The sequence below is a fragment of the Pipra filicauda genome, unplaced genomic scaffold (assembly GCF_003945595.2).
Source record: "Pipra filicauda isolate LSUMZ 115617 unplaced genomic scaffold, ASM394559v2 scaffold35_size7292922_pilon, whole genome shotgun sequence".
Lineage (NCBI taxonomy): Eukaryota > Metazoa > Chordata > Aves > Passeriformes > Pipridae > Pipra > Pipra filicauda.
The window spans coordinates 2,150,273-2,167,671 of NW_024104487.1; the positions used below are offsets into that span (position 1 = coordinate 2,150,273).

Genomic DNA, 17,399 nt, shown 5'->3' on the forward strand with positions numbered 1-17,399 from the left:
TCAATATTATATTTAGGTTATATTTATGTTATATTTAGAACAGGCAGCTGGTACAACATACATGTTGTGACTGACTAAGATCCCGTCCCTGCCTCTTTTTTCTAAAAGACTGCAGAGCTCAGTAAGTTTCTGTCAATCCCATAACAAAAGAGCCAAAGGCATCTTGGCTGTAATTAACTGTTCTCCTGTTTCAGGTCAGCAGAAGAAGAACCAGTCCAAGAAAGATACTTGTGCAGGAGGTCCAGTGTCCAATTTAGAGATGTCTGTACCTTCTGAAGGCCAAAGGTAAGGTGGTAAAAGCCTCTCAAAGTCAGGAGTAGTGTAAAAGAGAGCAGTGACATACCAGTACAATTGCTTTGTTTCACCCTGCAGAGAATACAACTAGATCTCAATCCCCCACCACCATTTTGCCCTTGAGAAGAATGAAAATATAATTCTCCATTCTTTTTCTTCTTTCCTCTGGTCTCCCTTAAAGGAAAAAATAGTATTTCCCCACCTTATTGTACCTTTTACTCTAGACATTCTTACTATTGCCTAATTACTAGCATTTTCCAAAACAACTATTTTCTTTTAATAATTTTATTTAAATGGCTGCAGAAATATGCCAAAAAGGAACCTCATACAGCTCAGCAAAAGAAAATGCTGAATGCTGCATCTGGGGAGGAATAACCTTGTGCACCAACACGTGGGGCAGCTGGGCAGGCAGCGGCCTGGCAGAGAAGGCCCCGAGGCGGCTGGGAGACACCGGGTGGGACATGGGCCAGCTGTGTGTCCCTGCCCTCGGCCTCACCAGGCCTCACCTGGAGTGCTGTGCCTGCTCTGGGCTCTCCAGTCCAAGGGAGATGAGGAGCTACTGGAGAGAGCCCAGGGAAGGGCCACAAACACGGTGAAGGAACTGGAATCTCTCTCTCATGAGGAAAAGCTGCGAGAGCTGAGATAGTTCAGCCTGGAGAAGGTGCAGGGGCACCAGACTCTCACCACAGGGCTTGACAAGCCTAAGGTTAAACTGGGGGGTTTAAGGCCACCAAAGTGGCTGACATGCCATGAAACAGGGGCTTTCCCCCTCTGGGGTGTTCGCTGTCCTCACTAGGCAACAGCCGGGGTGCCACAGGCTCCTGCAGTCGGTACATTTGGCCCTGGCCTCCTGCAAGTGCCACACGCAGTGTGTGACCTCCAGCAGGACCGTGGCCCTGCGCTGGCAGTGCTGCCGCTGTGCAGAGACGTGGCCTGTGCGGGGGCTGCGGGTCCTGCAGGGGCTGTCCCAGCACCTCAGCTTGAGGAGGGCACCACTGAGGGCTCCCAGACAGCTCCTCCTTCCCTGACCGCCTCCTGCAGGTACCCTGTGCCAGCCTGAGTCCAGCTGGCTGTCCCGGGGGCAGTGCCAAGTGGGAGGTTTGTCCTGGAAGGGGGGCAGCGTGCCTGGGGCAGCGGAGGGGGCAGGCACACGTGGAAGGCAGCTGTGGGGCTGGCGGTCACTTCTGGGCCTGCAAGGAGACCCTGTGGGAGGCCTTTGTCTCCCCTCTCTCCCCACTCTCTGGGCCTTCTCTGCTGTTCCGTTCCTGGCGCCAGAGAAGCTCAGGCACTGTGCACGTGTCTTGGCAGAACATGGCACCCGGAGCCGAAGAGGCTCTGCAGGAGAGCGGCTCGGCCACGACGGCCGGTACGAGCCAGAGGCAGTGGGAGGCAGTGGCAGAAGGCCTGTGCCCCATCTGCCTGGACAACATGGACGACACAGCCCACATCATCCCCTGCCTGCACACCTTCTGCTTCGGCTGCATCCAGCAGTGGGCTGCCGTGCACGCCGTGTGCCCGCTCTGCCGGCAGCACTTCAGCCGCATCCTGCACATGGTGAGAGCGGACGACGACTACCAGGAGTGCGTGGTTGCCTCGTCCTCCCGCCAGCAGAGTCCCGCAGCCAGACAGAGGGTGCGCAGCAGATCCCCACAGTGGCGCTACCACCTGCGCCCACGGCCCAACAACAATCCCACTGCTGGGAGAAGGGGGCCGGCAGAGAGGGACTAAGGGAGGGCTCCAAGGAACTCCGACACCTCTGCCCCACAGACTGCAGGGGGATGCTAAGCCAGCCCTGCCGATGGACCTGTCATCCACTTGGACTTGCTGAGAGCGCAGCTTATGGCCTTCATGCAACGTGAATGAACATCCACAATCTTTCCAGAGCGTGCATCTTTCAAAACCACTTGGTACACTGCACATGAATCCACTAATTGCTATTCTTACTATTAGTCATAGTAGCATTGTTATTGTTATTGTTAAAATTATTAAAGTGTTCTTCTCTTAACCCACAAGGTTTATCCTTTTCTCTCCAATTCTCCTCCCTAAGGGGGTGGGGGTGGCAAGCAGCTGTATGGAACTTAATTGCTGGCTGAGGTTCTCCAATTTGTTGTGCTGGTGCTGGAAGATTATAGACTTTGTGGACACTGAACATAATCAGAAGCTTTCTGGAGCATATTTCTCTCAAAACCAAAGAAAACCACTGCAGGCAGTGCTTTTTAGCAGTGTTTCAACAGCATAGGTAAACAAAAGGGGAAAATGTCTGGAGTGTACCGCGAACTATTTTAATATAAATGCTGCAACAGAGCCCCTTTGGCTCACACTCTCCCAGCCTTGCCACTCTAAGCAGCAGAGATGGTTGTCCAAGCCCTGTGGCCATGAGCCAGGCCACCTGACCTGAAGCAAAGCCAGGTCCATGGACACAGGCCATGCTGACAGCCCTCTCCCTGCTGGTACCTCTACACCCAAATGGCTCCAGTCATCCACCTGTCACAGCCCTCTGAGCCTTCCTCTGCCACTTCTCTACAGCAGCACCCTGGCTCCTCCAGCCCCAAATCCCATGGCCATGGCAGGAATGCAAGATAAGCTATCCTGGTGTTCTGGGAACAGGCTTCACAGAAGACACTGCCAGGGAATGATCTGCACACCTTGGCTTGGTCTCTGTCAGGCAGCAAAGCTCTAAACTCTGAGCATCCTGGGCCTTCAGGAGCCAGTCAAGGAGCAGACTGCAATGCAAACAAAGCATATTTTTGCCATGCCTCTGTCCCGTCCCCCCCCATTCTTGCTGAGCCCTTCCCAGTCCCTTGCTTTTTAATCCTTTCCCCAGACACACCAGAACCAGCCTTGAACCTTTGCACAAGCTCTGCAACAACCCCCTCTCATAGAGTCTGAGCAGCTCCATAGATTCTTGCCCAACATCCCTCAAGGGTCCCCCCAGTCCTGCTGGCAGAGACCCCCACAGCCAGAGAGGTCCCTGTGTCGTGTTCCTGTGGGATCCATCTCAGATCTGCAGGAAAGGGCCTGGAGGTCCTGGGGACACCAACATGCAAACAGCACTGTCAGTGTGCCCTGGTAGCCAAAAAGCCAACAGCCTCCTGGGGTGCTCTGAAAGGGGAATGCCGCCAAGCAGGCCAGGGAGGGATCCCTCCCTGTCCCCAGCCTAGTAAAATGCACAAAATTCCATTTAAAAATGAGACAAAACTTTTTACTTTGATGATGGTCTTAGACTGGGAAATTGTTGAATAAGATGTCTATACATCTAATCGCCATCTCTAGCCTTCAGTATCCTGAAGAAAATAGAAGCAGAAGGTAACCTTCTTCCCTCTACTACCTCACTAGGTATGAGGTTGTGCAGAGTTAACCTGTCGAAATAAGGCAAGAACCAACTACTGGGTCCCTTACATTTCTAACAATAGCTGTGATGAAGTTATCACTGATTACAGATTACCTACTTTAAAATATGGGTGAAAAATGCACTAAAACAGAGAATGAACAAATTACAACTCTTCGATAGTGTTGGCTCAAAGTCAATATTGTTGAACCAATGTATCTCATCCTGTGTGGGACTCAGCCCTAGTTCATGTCTTTAGTCCTCAGAAGAATCTAGAAATTCACCCAAAACTGTCTTCAAAAGTCGCTTTAATGCTGCTATGTCTTGGCAGAAAACCCATGTATACAACTTAATACAGGAAAGTAACAGAATTATCATTTTGTGCTTGTGGCAAGTTGAACAATATTTTTGCCTTAAATTCAGGAACTCTAATGCAATAACAAAATTAGGTACTATTTTCAAGTTTAAAATAGCCAGTGATCTCTGTGTGAAGACTCAAAATAATTTCCTTCAAGTGAATTTTATGAAGCTTCAGAAGCAAAAAAAAAATAAAAATCAAAAATACCCAGAATTGTTTTTAAGATGTATGTTTTTTAAAAATGGCAACCCCTCCATATAGTTAAAAGATCAGAAAAAAGCATGAAAGATTAAGTGGTAGATGAGATAATAGACAAGATAATTACAGAGCATTAAAGCCTCAGATTTATTTTTAAGACATTCAAGCTCTATTTAGAAAAGCCCTTTGTTAACTTTTGTGAATTTAAAAAGAATGATTGTAACATATTCAACAATAAGGGGACTAATGGTGTTAAAGCTTCATCATTTCCTATTCTAAACCAGTCCATACAATAACTGGCCACAGAGTGTTTCTGCAGCACAAATAGAAGATAACAAAGCTAGAGTAGTTACAGTGCAACAAAACCTCAAGATGCCACAAAAAGAGATTTGTCATGCTCTGTGCTCTCAGAGTGGGAAGTGACAAGTGACTCTTGAATTTTCTCACTGAGCTAACGCACACAGGGAAGTTAACCACACGCACCCTCACGGGCTGCTCACGAGCCACCATTTTGTTTCTGTGGTGCTAGAGAGGTAATGTTAATACCAGGCAAGAGCTGAGAGTATGAAAGCCAGGTAGGCAGTTCTCTGACATGAAGCTGTACCAGTCTGATAAGGATAAGGAGAAAAGCGAACATAAATCTGTGTTGACGGGTTTACAGGCAAGCAAATGTGTGGTTCAACGAAGAAACAGAGAACTGGTTTCTGTGTTGCTTTGGTCTTCTGTCTATGGAGCTGTCTTGAGAATCGCCTGGTTTTGTTCCACCTGAGACAATGAATGAAGAAAAAAATGTTGCCTATTGCCAAAGATATCTGCATAACCTCTGGTGCAATATACTGCTGCAATTATCACATCTTTTCAGGAAATTTCTGGACTCTTCTTTTTGGGAATCCGGCTCTATTCTTTGTGTTTTTATAGAAAAGTTTTTTAAAAATTATTACTTTTCTCCTATATTTTTCCTCTCCTTGCATAAAAAAGATTCAATATGTACCTAAGTTAGAACTTAAAAAATTAAATATATAGAGAGTGCATATATTTTAGATATATACTTATACCCCCCATTATTAGTAGAAATATCTACATATGTATGTTTGTTTGTGTATATATCATACAAAGCTATAATACTTGTGCTTGACTAAACACAATAGATTGCAAAATGTGGACACCAGCACAACATGAGATGTTGTTTCCCTTTGGCTACTTGATGCCTGAAGTGACACCAAAATATAAATAATCACATTTAGTTTCATTTTTAAAACCATGAATGACAAAGAACAATTCTACAGAGGTTTTCGAAGATCTTCTTAGTTTTATCATTACATTTGCAATGGAGATTATTTAGCCTTAGATACTTACTGGAAGTTCTTTCTGAGCATAAGGAAGTATGTGAAAATGTTTATTTGGATGTATAATTAAAACTACTATTAGGGGCAGATTAGAGGAAGGAGCTGAACTCCTGAGGGTAAAGAATTAAAACATGGGAGGTAAGACTGGAAGGAGCATAAAAATGAAAATAATATTTTATGGTTGGTGGAAGAGAAATTTTCAGAGTGTGGCAGGGTACAATTTAGTAAAAGTATGTTTGCATGCTGAGGAGATGTAAGTGGAAACATTTTGCTTTGCCCAGAGATAAAAGAGTGTTGACATAATTAGAATTGAACATTAGGATGGTGCCAAGCCCTGAAAGATATTTCTTACTTGTGTGGATAGATTAGAAAGGTCTTATCTCAGATTTCATTCAGAAAGTATATACAAGGGTCAGTCATAGCAAGAATTTGGGGATCTAGGCGTAACACTGTGTTGAAGATGTGTATGGCCAGCCTTCGCGAACGAAGATTTGGGAAAGGTCGTTACCCCTCGAGCCTGCGCAGTGGATTTTTTAGGTGAGACACAGTGTGCGCTGAACTGAGCCCACCCTTTAATCCTGAGGTTCATCTGCCGGGGCCGAGCAAGCTTGGACAGTGGTAGTGAGGTCCTCAGGACGTAGGTTTGTTTAGAGTGACCTTCTGTTAGATGGATGGCCTTACAGGGCTGACGAGCTCCATCTGCCCGGGCGAGTTTTTCCCTGGGTGGGAATTGAACCCGGGTTGCAGTGGTGAGAGTGCTGCAACCTAACCACTAGACCACCAGGGGCCCCCCTGTGTTGAAGATGGTGCCACATTATATACCTGAATAGCAGTCATTTTTTCTACAGGAATTGAAATGTGTATAAAGAAGGACTTCTCTTCTGAAAAGCTGCAATAACAGTAAAAAAAAAAATTAGAATTACCATGGCAACAACCAGCAATCGTTCATGACAAAATGGAAGAAAAATAAAACGGGGAAACAAAACACAAAATCAATTAAAAATTTAAAGAGTGATAAACTACACACTTTAGAGTGCCTACATACTTTAAAATATGATCCTTTATCACATATTTCAAATATGACTTCAGACTAAACAAACTATTTTCATGTTGTTTTTAGTTTAAAGATCCTCAAGAAACTGAGGCCTGGAAAAGTAGGTGTAAACATTAAAACCATAAAATCCTATGTCTTCTGGGAGGGAGAGAGAAAGAGAGAGCAGAAGAAAATGGATTTTTACAAACCTATGCAGAAATAATTTTTACACTCTCTTTTTCTTGACATGTCATAAAATAACTCACAGAAGGTAAACTTACTTAAGAGTTTTTTAGTCTTCATTATTTTCCCATGCAAAATTCCCAACAATTTCAAAAATTTTTCAACAATTAATAATGCAGTGGTGTACTTTCCTGAGCCTTTTTGAAGTTGTTAAATCAAACTGCTGTGGACAATAGACTACTGCCCTCATTTTGATTACAGTCCCTAGCAATGAGTCCACATTTTCTTTTGGGCAAGTATCTTCTGGGGTTTAGTGGACCTACAGTAACTAAAGCTATATCATACTGTGATTTAATAAAAACAGAACATAAGTCAACAGCAAAATTCACGTTCACAAGACAGAAGAGGAAATAGAACAGTGAGATTGCACAAAAGAGGACAGGGTCTAAGAACTGGAAGAGATATGAGGCAGAAACTGAATGAGAAAGAAATATGAAGGCATTCATTTTTCACGGATTAGTGTGTCTCAGAAAGCATGTGCTACTATTCCTATGCTTTATTCACATAATAGGAAATTTTTAGAGAGCTGCAGGAGAGTTGTCTGTTTTGATCAAAAACTAGTGACACAATTTGGTAAGTCTTGGTGAAAAATATTAATAAAACACACAAAAATCTTATTTTGTTGTGAGCAGTAGTGTTTGCAGACTTTACACAGATGACTTCTCTGTGAAGGAGTGAATTTTTTTTCACCTCTAACTCCATGTTTTTACATCATTTTGCATAATCTACCTGTCTAATCTTCCTTTCTAGCACCCTCATTTATTCCCTTGTTTCTTGATTTGAATCCCTTCTGGAATTATTCCGAACATCAGCCTTGCATCTGTGAAACTGCTTTAAAAAATTGAAAAAAGCCAGTGTTGTCTTATTCCTCTGAAAATGAAGGCTTTAACTCAGTTAATCAATTGAATGCATTTATTGCACGGTGATACAACTTCATTACAGAGGAATTTCAACGTGATTGTGTTTAATCACCTGACAAACAATGGACCAAATTGTTTTGCCTCTGGGAGCTGTCAAAGGTTTACACTTACAACATGTGTAATTTTTCTTTGAAAAGAGATGGAACTACATCTGCATAACAAATGGTAACAAGAGAAATACTAGGTGTTAATTTCATATTGTTGAAACACTTCTGACCTTGGGCCATAATGAGTTCCTCTTTTGCTGAGCACTTACTAAGTTGTATTCCAACATAATAATGAACTAAGGCACATAAAGCTATTCAGCAAAGAAATATGAGCCATGGTGAGTGGAGTCTTGTGTTAAAGAGTAGTTAGGACCCTAGGTTCTGAGACAGAGTTGGTTTATTTCAGCTCAAGCTGAGTGCCTCTGGAGAGGCAACAACCTATGCCTCTGAGGTTCAGAAACAGGAGTTCTCTTCCAAACCTTGCTTTCAACAGCAGCCTAGTTGGACCATTTGCAGGCTAACCTGACAATGGTTGTGATACCTCTCTGGTAGAAGTGCTGGCACATTTACCTCTTGACTGTTAAAATTATGACTTCTTCAACTGAAACACTACATGTAGGCAAATCAGCATTTTCTCATATCTGAGAAATGTCAGTTTCTGTGTCATCTCTGTCATTTTTCAGATATTGACTGAAAATGCTCATTTAGTAACATTTCCTGCTGCTAGTGAAGCTCTCAGGCACCTGTGCTCAAGCTATAGAGCAGTTTGCAATTTTGATATCTATATATAGATTCAGTCTGAAAACTTTTTTTCTACATGGAACTGGGCACTATCCTATTGGAAAACGCTCCATACTACTTTTTACAGTCAAGCACTCTAATACTTACATCACAATATCTGGCACTGAGATACTCTCTTGTTTCTGCCATTGCAGATCTTCACTGTAGCAAGAAAGGTTTTCTTTCAAGTTGTGATCAATATGTGACTACGAATTGCTTTTGGTTGATTAGCCATCTACTGGATATGTTACAGGACTGACCAGTATAGGGTTTATCACTAATGCTTGATAAGCCAATTTTCACCTTTGAATCAAACTCTGAAAAGAAAGACTGAATTAGTTAAAGGGAGTACACAGGCAACAAAAATCAGCAAGGCAAGCTTGTTTTGACTTAGAAGTTTACCTTTTTTAAGTCAGTGACTTAAGCCAAACTATTCAAAATTCTATGAAATCTGGGGGCACAAGTGTGTTGTATAAAATTTCTTTTTTTTTTTTTTTTTTTTAAGAATTGGGGATGGATGTGTATTTGATATCAATACCGGTATCCCTCTGCCCTACCATCCCCAGAAAAAGCAGAATAAAGATTGTGTAAGTTTATTTCCCATCCACTCAATCAGTAGAAATCAGGTCAGGCCTCCTTACAGCTACATTAGCATTCAGATCAAGCTCCATTCACTCTCAGTTCCACCCAAACATCTCATTACAGCAGTCAGCCTAGGCTCTTCATGACACAACAGATATTTTCATCCTTTCCACATGTGGCTACTTGAAAGGTGTGCTTTCAGTTTCTCTGACTTGTACTGAAGCAGGCAGAAACAGTCTTTGTGAGGTCAAGACCAAGTTTTGCTCACAAGTTGTGATACTGATTCTGTCCAAGTTGACTGTATTTTCTTTCAATGGAGTTGAGTGTGCATTAGGTATTGTCTCGAAGAAAAACCCCTGATGTACCAAGTGCAGTAATGTTGCATCAGAAACAAAGGTGACAAAAGTTTGCCGTTTCTCAAAAAATGCTTTGAAAGACACAATACGATTGAGGTTACAATGATAAATATTTGAGCACCTGCAACACAGAAAAATATGCCTGGATCAAAAGCGAACAGATAGCCTTATGCTGTGTCAGGACAGATCACAGTTAAAGTCAAATCGGTATCTCATTTTAAATGTCCTAATGTACTGCTTTTGTAAGATCTTGTACTATCAGAAAGTCATGTTTTAAGAAACTAAATTTACAGAATGACTCAGACATCTTAAGAGAGAAAATATACCCTAATGTGGACTACTAGTTTTAAAGCTTAGAAATACCTTCTCAGTGTTTTTTGGGAACTGCATTTCCACTGGGAAATGAGACTAGATGCTGCTACTGAGTAATCCCTCCACTCTTTAAAAAGCAGACAGACAGAAGTGTCAGTAGGTGGAGCTGCCTTTCCTGCAGTCAATAGAGAAGCTTCTCTGCAGAAGAAGTTGCATTTGCAGGCACCCAGTCAGCTCTTCCCAGTCCCTGGCAGATGGTACTTGAACAAAATATGAACATGCAAGAATGTGGCTTTTACATCATGTTACCAAAGTGCACAAGGCAGGAGAAGACAGAACACAGAACTGACAGTGTTTGTCAGCACAAGCTGTTTCTTTCTTTCCCCCCTCCCCCCCCAGTCGTGATGAATGGTATCATTTTAAATGATACCATTTAAATATGCTATGCTTTGCTTCAGAGCATCTTGTTCACAACAGTAAAATACTCTATAATTCATGCTTGGACTGAAGGTAGTGCTAATGTAAATATGTCTATTTTCATAATTTTCAGTGCTGAGGTACATGAAGTACATCTTTGCAGATGACAATCAGGCTGACAGCTTTTTCTTTCATTATTGCTCTGATGAAATAAATATGCAGATCATCTATTTATTACTAGAGAGCACTTCCACTTCATCTCTCAACATGAAGTTGTACAGCATATATGATGGCTGTGATCAATCCATTGTCTTTATTTTAAAAGGGAGATCAATGAATCTGATTAACTGAAAGAATGAATGTGGTATAAAAAATTCTGAAAAATCAGTCATATAAGATGAAGAATAATCATGGCACAAATTTATGACACGTCTGAATGGTGATTTATTTCATATGAAGAATTTGCTATTTGCTTTATTTCTGAGGTCTTGAGTAAGTATAGCAAGGAGGCTTCTCTAACTGTCATCCTCAAGTTTGACTCTGCTGAGTAACTATGGTTCATTTTTTTCACATGGCAGGCCACAAACCAAACACTAACATTAAAATGAGTAGTTTTGGCTGTGAGTAAAAAGTTAGTGCTGCCCTGGGAGTCATGGATATCACAGTAAAATCAGCTTTTCTGAATGTTTACAAAGAACACAGAACATACATCATCTTCTGATTTTATATCCATATGGGCTTCTTCAGCAATCCTAATTTCTAATCTTTTCTCCAATATGCCTAAAAAGGCTGATTAGCACATATATTTCCATGTAATATCCTGTACAAAGTTAGCCAGTCAAAATCTTTGAAGCCTTCTTTCTTTTTCCATGGAAAGGGCAAAATGCAAGGAAATGGTTTTTTTGTGGCTGTGGTGAGCAAAAATATGCACAGAATGGTATTTGATTTCACTATGCTGGTTACATGTGCAGTGCCTTTGGGCTCAAGTCTCCTGATACCTTTCTCATTCTGTAATTTCTAAAATAACCAAGAAAGACACTTATAATAAGGACCCAGCAATAGGTGACAATATGTGATGCTTGAAAGCAGCTCTGAGAATAAGCCAAGTATTTAATGGATCGTGGAGGTGCATGGTTGATATATTTATCCTCAAAGTGGCATTTAGCCGTTCACCTGACTCTAAGACCTTGAGGTATTACACACCCCATCCCCAATCTCTGTCTGGCCTTGTTAAGAATAGAAGGTGAGGACAACAATGAAAACTATACAGCTTTGTTTACTTTTTCCTATAGTTAGCCTCAGTGAAAGGAAAATTGATGCTCATGAACTACAGTTCCATGTTCATTCTCACAGCTACTGAGCACTGTTTTTAGATTATTTTAACTATCTTTTTAAATCATCCTGTGTTTTAACTTCTCTTATGAATGCCTCAGAGCCAGGGCACCTGCCTCTTTCAGCCAGCATTGATTTCACTGAACATCAAGAAGATGACTAGTTATATAGCTGACATTCCTTCCAGCCCAGGAGATAAAAGCTTTTATTTTGGTGCATACACAATTTTGAGAAGTAACTTCTCTTACCCATTTAATCTTGATACATCTACTCTGACATTCCTTCCAGCCCAGGAGATAAAAGCTTTTATTTTGGTGCATACACAATTTTGAGAAGTAACTTCTCTTACCCATTTAATCTTGATACATCTACTAGTTACTAGAAAAGTATCAAGAGGCCAAGGTTACTGGTCAAGACAACACTTTGAGGCTATTGGCATACCATCTTCAGTCTATTTAGTTGATTTTTAATTTACGTGGATAGCCTGTAAATAATACTTATTTTCATTTCCAGATGTTGCTTGGCTATTTGTTAAGTGTGTAATTGCTGTGAACTAAGAATCCTGAAGTAATGGCCTTGCAGCTATTAATCCAAACACTGGCAGCAATTTAGAAGAACACAGAGGGTATTCTGCATCTCTGTTTGTTCTTCTGCCAGGAGGAAGAGGGACCTGGTACCACTGCTCATCAGCTAATAACAGGATCTTCTGGGAACATGGTCCAATCACCTCTGTTACACTGTGATAATACAAAGGCACAGGACATGTTTAAGCTTCTGTCAGTTAGCACCTCTATTATTGAAGACCAATCTCAAGAAAATAAAGTTTGCAAGATGTCATTAGCACTGAGGGAGATTTCAGATCGAGAAATTTTAAATTAACAACACCAAAAATGTTTGTTGCGAGGACCAATGTTGTATGAAATAACACTTCATTCCCATTCAGAGTTGTTATTTTTATTTTAACAATTAGAAAAGCAGATGGGAAAATGTGTGGAATCCTTTATTCACTATTGTTCAATAGCCAAGACTCCTCTGTAGAACTGATGCCTTGCCAAAAATCAATTTTAAATGTGTAAATGAAATGCCTTGATTTCATAACGAGAAATATCTGAACCAAGGGTGATATTCCTTAATATCAGATTGATTTACCTTCCTTCTGTGAGAATTTTTTATATGATAGGAATATAAGATCAAAATCATGCAGTAATGTAAGATCAAGACCATCAAGCTGAAAAACTTCAGAGAAATTTTATGCTGATATCACAGGGTAGCAGCAAGGATGGGCAGAAGGCAACAGTCCCATGAGATTTCCATTTTAGTTGCCTAGGTTAACTGCATTATTATAAAGCCTAATGTCTTACTTAATTTTTTTCTCCTTATATCCCACTATAACTAACGTTTTACTACTTTTACTACTACTACTACGACTACTACTACTACTGCTACTACAACCACTTCAGGTAAAGGGATAGAGTTTCCTATCCACAGAAGTTTCTTACCTCTTCTTTAACATCATCATGAGTGGAGATCATAACATAAACTGTGGGGGGAAGGAAGAAGAGGAAATATAGCAGAGAGGAAAAATAACATTTATTCTTAATGAAAATTCCTTTAGCTTGAAGTTACATGTACTAGAAAGCATAGTGTATTACAACCTTAGCCATACTTCTCACTCTCCCCTGCAATTAATTCATTAACTTTTGTCAGGAATTTAATTTGTCCTTATGTGTTTTACCTAAATCTTCATGCCCCGTGCAAAAGACAGATAAGAATATACATTTTTTCCACTTACTGCAAGCATGGTCTGTGAAAGGTTTGAATTATTTCAGTTGGTATGTGCGATGCAGTACTTTTAAAGAAGGCCCAAGCAAGTTTCATCTAGCAGATTACAATCATTGTGTAGTTAGGAATAATTTGCACTAATGAAAAAACTACCAGTTAATTTCTCAAAGGAGTTTTAGATTGTAGTTTTTATATGTACATCCTCCAAAATGCTATGGAAATTCCTAAAAGTCCTATTATCTATGAGTATGTTTGAAGATCACTTCTTCATTTACTATACTGTATCTTTGGTGACTTAACCATTAGAATAGTGGAAAGTTTCAGTATCTTCATCACTGCTCTTTGAAGAGGTAACAATAAATCATGATAAACAGATATGACAGAACAGATTTTAGCTAAACAAACAGATTGCAAGTAGTGTCAAATTTAACTGTTCCTTATTCTATAGATTATACTTTAAAAATTATGCCTGTCTCAGTATATTAAACGCACAAGAAAACTATCACTTTACCTTTAGGTCCCTTGTAACAAAGCTTAGAAGTGTTATCACGTCTTATATGTGAAACTTAATCCATGTGGATTATTTGGGCCTTAAATATCAATTGTCTAGATACCTGTTAAGTATTTTTGCACTTTATAAAACTCACTTTTTCAGACATGCCTGTATCTAGTGTGGGTTACTGTTACAGGTAATTCTCTCCTATATTTTGTATTGTTTGGGAATGGTTGCATGAAGTAGCAATAACAGCTCTAATGGTGTGTTGTGCTGTGAGCACTTTGGATAATTATGATACTGTAAATTTTGAGTAGAATTGAAGATCACTATAAATACTTCAAGGACAATTCTAGAATACTAGGTATCCAGCAATGAAAGGAGCTTTACTAGGTTTACTTAATGAGTGAGAAAAAACCACAATCTACTTTAGCTTTCTTTACACAAGACAGATGGATCTTGCTCAGTTACAAAATAAACTGGCAGTCCCAAGAGAAAGTGATGGTGTTATCAGGCCAAACAAGGAGATTAGTAATGGTTAAATGAGATACTCCTTCACTTGAACTGGTAAAGTTCCCAATGACTGGAAAAGGCATTTATAACCCCCATTTTTAAAAAAGATAAAAAATGAAGACTTGGGGAACTATAGGCCAGTCATTCTCACCTCGGTGCCTGGCAAGATCATGAAGCAGATCCTCCTGGAAACTATGCTGAGGCATATGGAGGACAGGGAGGTGATTGGTGACAACCAACATGGCTTTGTGAAGTTCAAATCATGCCTGCCCAGTTTGGTGGCCTTCTCTGATGGGGTTACAGCATTTATGGATGGGGGAAGAATGACTGACATAATCTCTCGCCTTGTGCAAAGCATTCGATACTGTCCCACACTACCACTGTCTCCTACACTGGAGAGACATGGATTTAACGGGTGGAATGCTCAGTGGATAAAGAAGTGGCTGCACTCAGAGAGTTGCAGCCAACAGCCTGATGCCCAGGTGGAAAACAGTGATGACTTGGGACCCTCAGAGATCCATACTGCAATGAGTATTATTTAACAACTTTGTCAGCAACATGGACAGTCGGATTGAGTGTACCCTCATCAAGTTTGCTGACAACACCAAGCTGTTGGATACTCTAGAAAGAATGGATGCCACCCAGAGGGACCTTGACAAGCTTGAGAAGTGGGCCTGTGTGAATCTTACTAAGTTCAATAAGGCCAAGTGCAAGGTCCTGCACCTGAGTTGGGGCAATTCCAAACATAGATACAGTCTGGACAATAAGTGGACTGAGAGCAGCCCCCTGTAGAGATGGACTTGAGGGTGTCGGTAGATGAAAAGCTCAACATGACCCAGCAATGTGCACTGGCATCCCAGAGAGTCAACCATGTCCTGGGCTGCATCAAAAGCAATGTGGCCAGCAGGTCGAGGGAGGGGATTCTGCTCCATAACTCTGATCTCATGAGATCCCACCTGCAGTGCTGCATCCCGCTCTGGGACTCCGATCATAAGAAGGACGTGGACATACTGAAAAGAGTGCAGAGGGACATGAAGATGATTAGTGAGCTTGAGCATCTCCCCTGTGAAGACATGTTGAGACAGTTGGGGTTGTTGGACCACTCTCATTCTTGAAAATATGCATGCCTGAGTTTGTGCAGGTCTAATGACAGTTTTGTCACAAAGCTCTTCTGCCATGTGAGCTCACTAGGTGTGATGCCAGCTAGCTCACAGTCTCCATGTAAGACTGTAGAGGTCAGGTAGTGCTAGTGGTGGCAGCTAGTTCTTTAATTGCCACTCTCTATTTAATATAAAATCGTGGCCTTTCTTCTCAAATACTAAACTAACATTCATTTTAATACTTTGAATACTTTGAAGGAAATAAAATAATGTCTCTCCTAATTATTTCATTATTAATTTCATATCTGTAGCCAGACAGTTTCCTAGCACAATAAATTCAATACTAACTGTAACACAGAAGTAATTGGAAAAGATCAGACACAGGGTGCGGTGACTAGCAAAGAGCACCAGGGCTCAAGTCCTCCTGTTTCCAAGCACCAGTGGGAAACAGAGGGAGTTGCTTGAAGGAGGGATTTTGGCTGCCCAGTGAAAGTTTCTCAGCTCCTTTGGTATTCAAGGACAATGTAGATATATCATGAAGGCTGTAAATTATAGCTTCATCTGCTCCCTCTCCGCCCAGTTCTCTCAGGCCTCCACCAGAGCCCCTGCTGTATAAAAACGGAAATACCTGTGAGAAACCTCATTGTTTACTTAACTCTGACATGCAAAGTTTTGCTGGTTATCTAAAATCTCCTCTGTCTTCACCCATCTTCACCCTTCAGTCATTTCATATCACTATCTCCTCTATTGCCCCAGGAATGGAAAAATAAACATGCTTAATTTAAAATTTAAGGGAAAAAATGTCTAACTAAATTTGTGTATTGGAAGAATAATAAAATTACAGTAGTCCCACTGCTAGCTGATTTTGCATTGTCTACCTCTTACCTTTTGGTCATGATTTGGCTTTTTTTAGATCTTTGTATCAAAGTTCTTTTAAGTGCTATAAAAGAACTGTGGTTGAGTATTACTGCAGTAACAGTACTAATCATACCAGCAGGTTTTGTTGCAGTGACTCAAAATATTCCTTTCTTGGGAGCTAATGGCATTTAAACTAGCTATGAGTGAACAGCAGGCTCCAAAGCAGCCTGTTGATCCCCAGCTCAGGCTCAGTTGGTAATGGATGACATAAATCGAGTGCTAAGGTAACCATTAAAACTTTAGTGAGTCCTAGCAGGGCTTCTGCCACTGTAAATTTATATAGTCTTTTAGTATGTAGAAAATGCTTTGTAATTTTTTCTGTTCTGAACTATTTTAACTATTTTAGTGGTGTACTTCAACAAAAATGCTGTCATTTGTCTCATCCCTCTATCAGTTTATGTAATTCTCTTTAAAGACAAATGGTTAAATGCTTCTGAGTTCCATCTTGACTTGAATTTAAAATTATTTTTATTACTGTTACTATTATTATTATTATTATCATCATCATATTTTTTTTAATCTTCATTATCCCTATTATTATAATGCACATGGTTTGCATCTGGACAGGCTCCAGCTTTTTACAGGACATTGAAATTCTTTAGCTCCATTTGCTAATTTGTTTATTTTAACACTAATGATGAACCTTGGTGTGTACATTTCGGCACGTAACTGGTGATGCTCAGCAGTCTCCTTTTCCCTACCCAAATATCCATGCATTTCCATTACTTTCTGCAGGGATGAAGTCAACTGGATAAACACTTTTTCTTTAAAATTAGTACTTGTAAGCTAGTACAGTTCAACTGAAAATTCAGACTGCAAAAAAAACCCCATCCAGGTTACATATATTAATTAATTAAACTATCGCAAGTTTAGTTGATACATTACATCAGCAGCCTTTGAGCTTTGATATCCTGATATTCCTCTGCTAGCTTAAAAGCAAAGCATTTCTTACCGAGTCAGAATTTCCATAAACATTTATGTGTGTTAAATTAGTGCAGAGTTGAATTTTCAGTAAACAGGCATTATTAAAAATTGTATCTGAGGTCTTTTCTTTTCTTTTCTTTTCTTTTCTTTTCTTTTCTTTTCTTTTCTTTTCTTTTCTTTTCT

General features: G+C 40.6%; 1 protein-coding gene and 2 long non-coding RNA genes across 5 annotated transcripts; 1 reads left to right on the top strand and 2 right to left on the bottom strand.

The window, feature by feature from the left end:
- The first annotated feature begins 212 nt into the window (after positions 1 to 212).
- On the top strand, positions 213 to 2,303 carry LOC113981996 (E3 ubiquitin-protein ligase Topors-like). Of its 3 annotated transcripts, none has more exons than XM_027709790.2 (2): positions 213 to 285; positions 1,603 to 2,303. In XM_027709790.2, exon 2 carries the CDS (start codon positions 1,606 to 1,608, stop codon positions 2,020 to 2,022), a length of 417 nt encoding a protein of 138 aa, XP_027565591.1. In that variant the 5' UTR covers positions 213 to 285; positions 1,603 to 1,605; the 3' UTR covers positions 2,023 to 2,303. The 3 variants fall into 3 exon arrangements, with proteins under 3 accessions (XP_027565591.1, XP_027565595.1, XP_039240499.1); XM_027709794.2 differs by lacking the exon at positions 213 to 285 and adding an exon at positions 755 to 1,335; XM_039384565.1 differs by lacking the exon at positions 213 to 285 and adding an exon at positions 755 to 955.
- A 1,801-nt stretch (positions 2,304 to 4,104) lies between these two features.
- Positions 4,105 to 8,795, bottom strand: LOC120323869. The gene is made up of 3 exons (XR_005564782.1): positions 8,596 to 8,795; positions 6,347 to 6,413; positions 4,105 to 4,943 (listed from the first exon to the last, which is right to left on the bottom strand). It is a non-coding gene; the product is annotated as an uncharacterized LOC120323869 (long non-coding RNA).
- A 4,264-nt stretch (positions 8,796 to 13,059) lies between these two features.
- LOC120323868 lies at positions 13,060 to 17,378 on the bottom strand. The gene is made up of 2 exons (XR_005564781.1): positions 17,245 to 17,378; positions 13,060 to 15,982 (listed from the first exon to the last, which is right to left on the bottom strand). It is a non-coding gene; the product is annotated as an uncharacterized LOC120323868 (long non-coding RNA).
- Between the last annotated feature and the right edge of the window lie 21 nt (positions 17,379 to 17,399).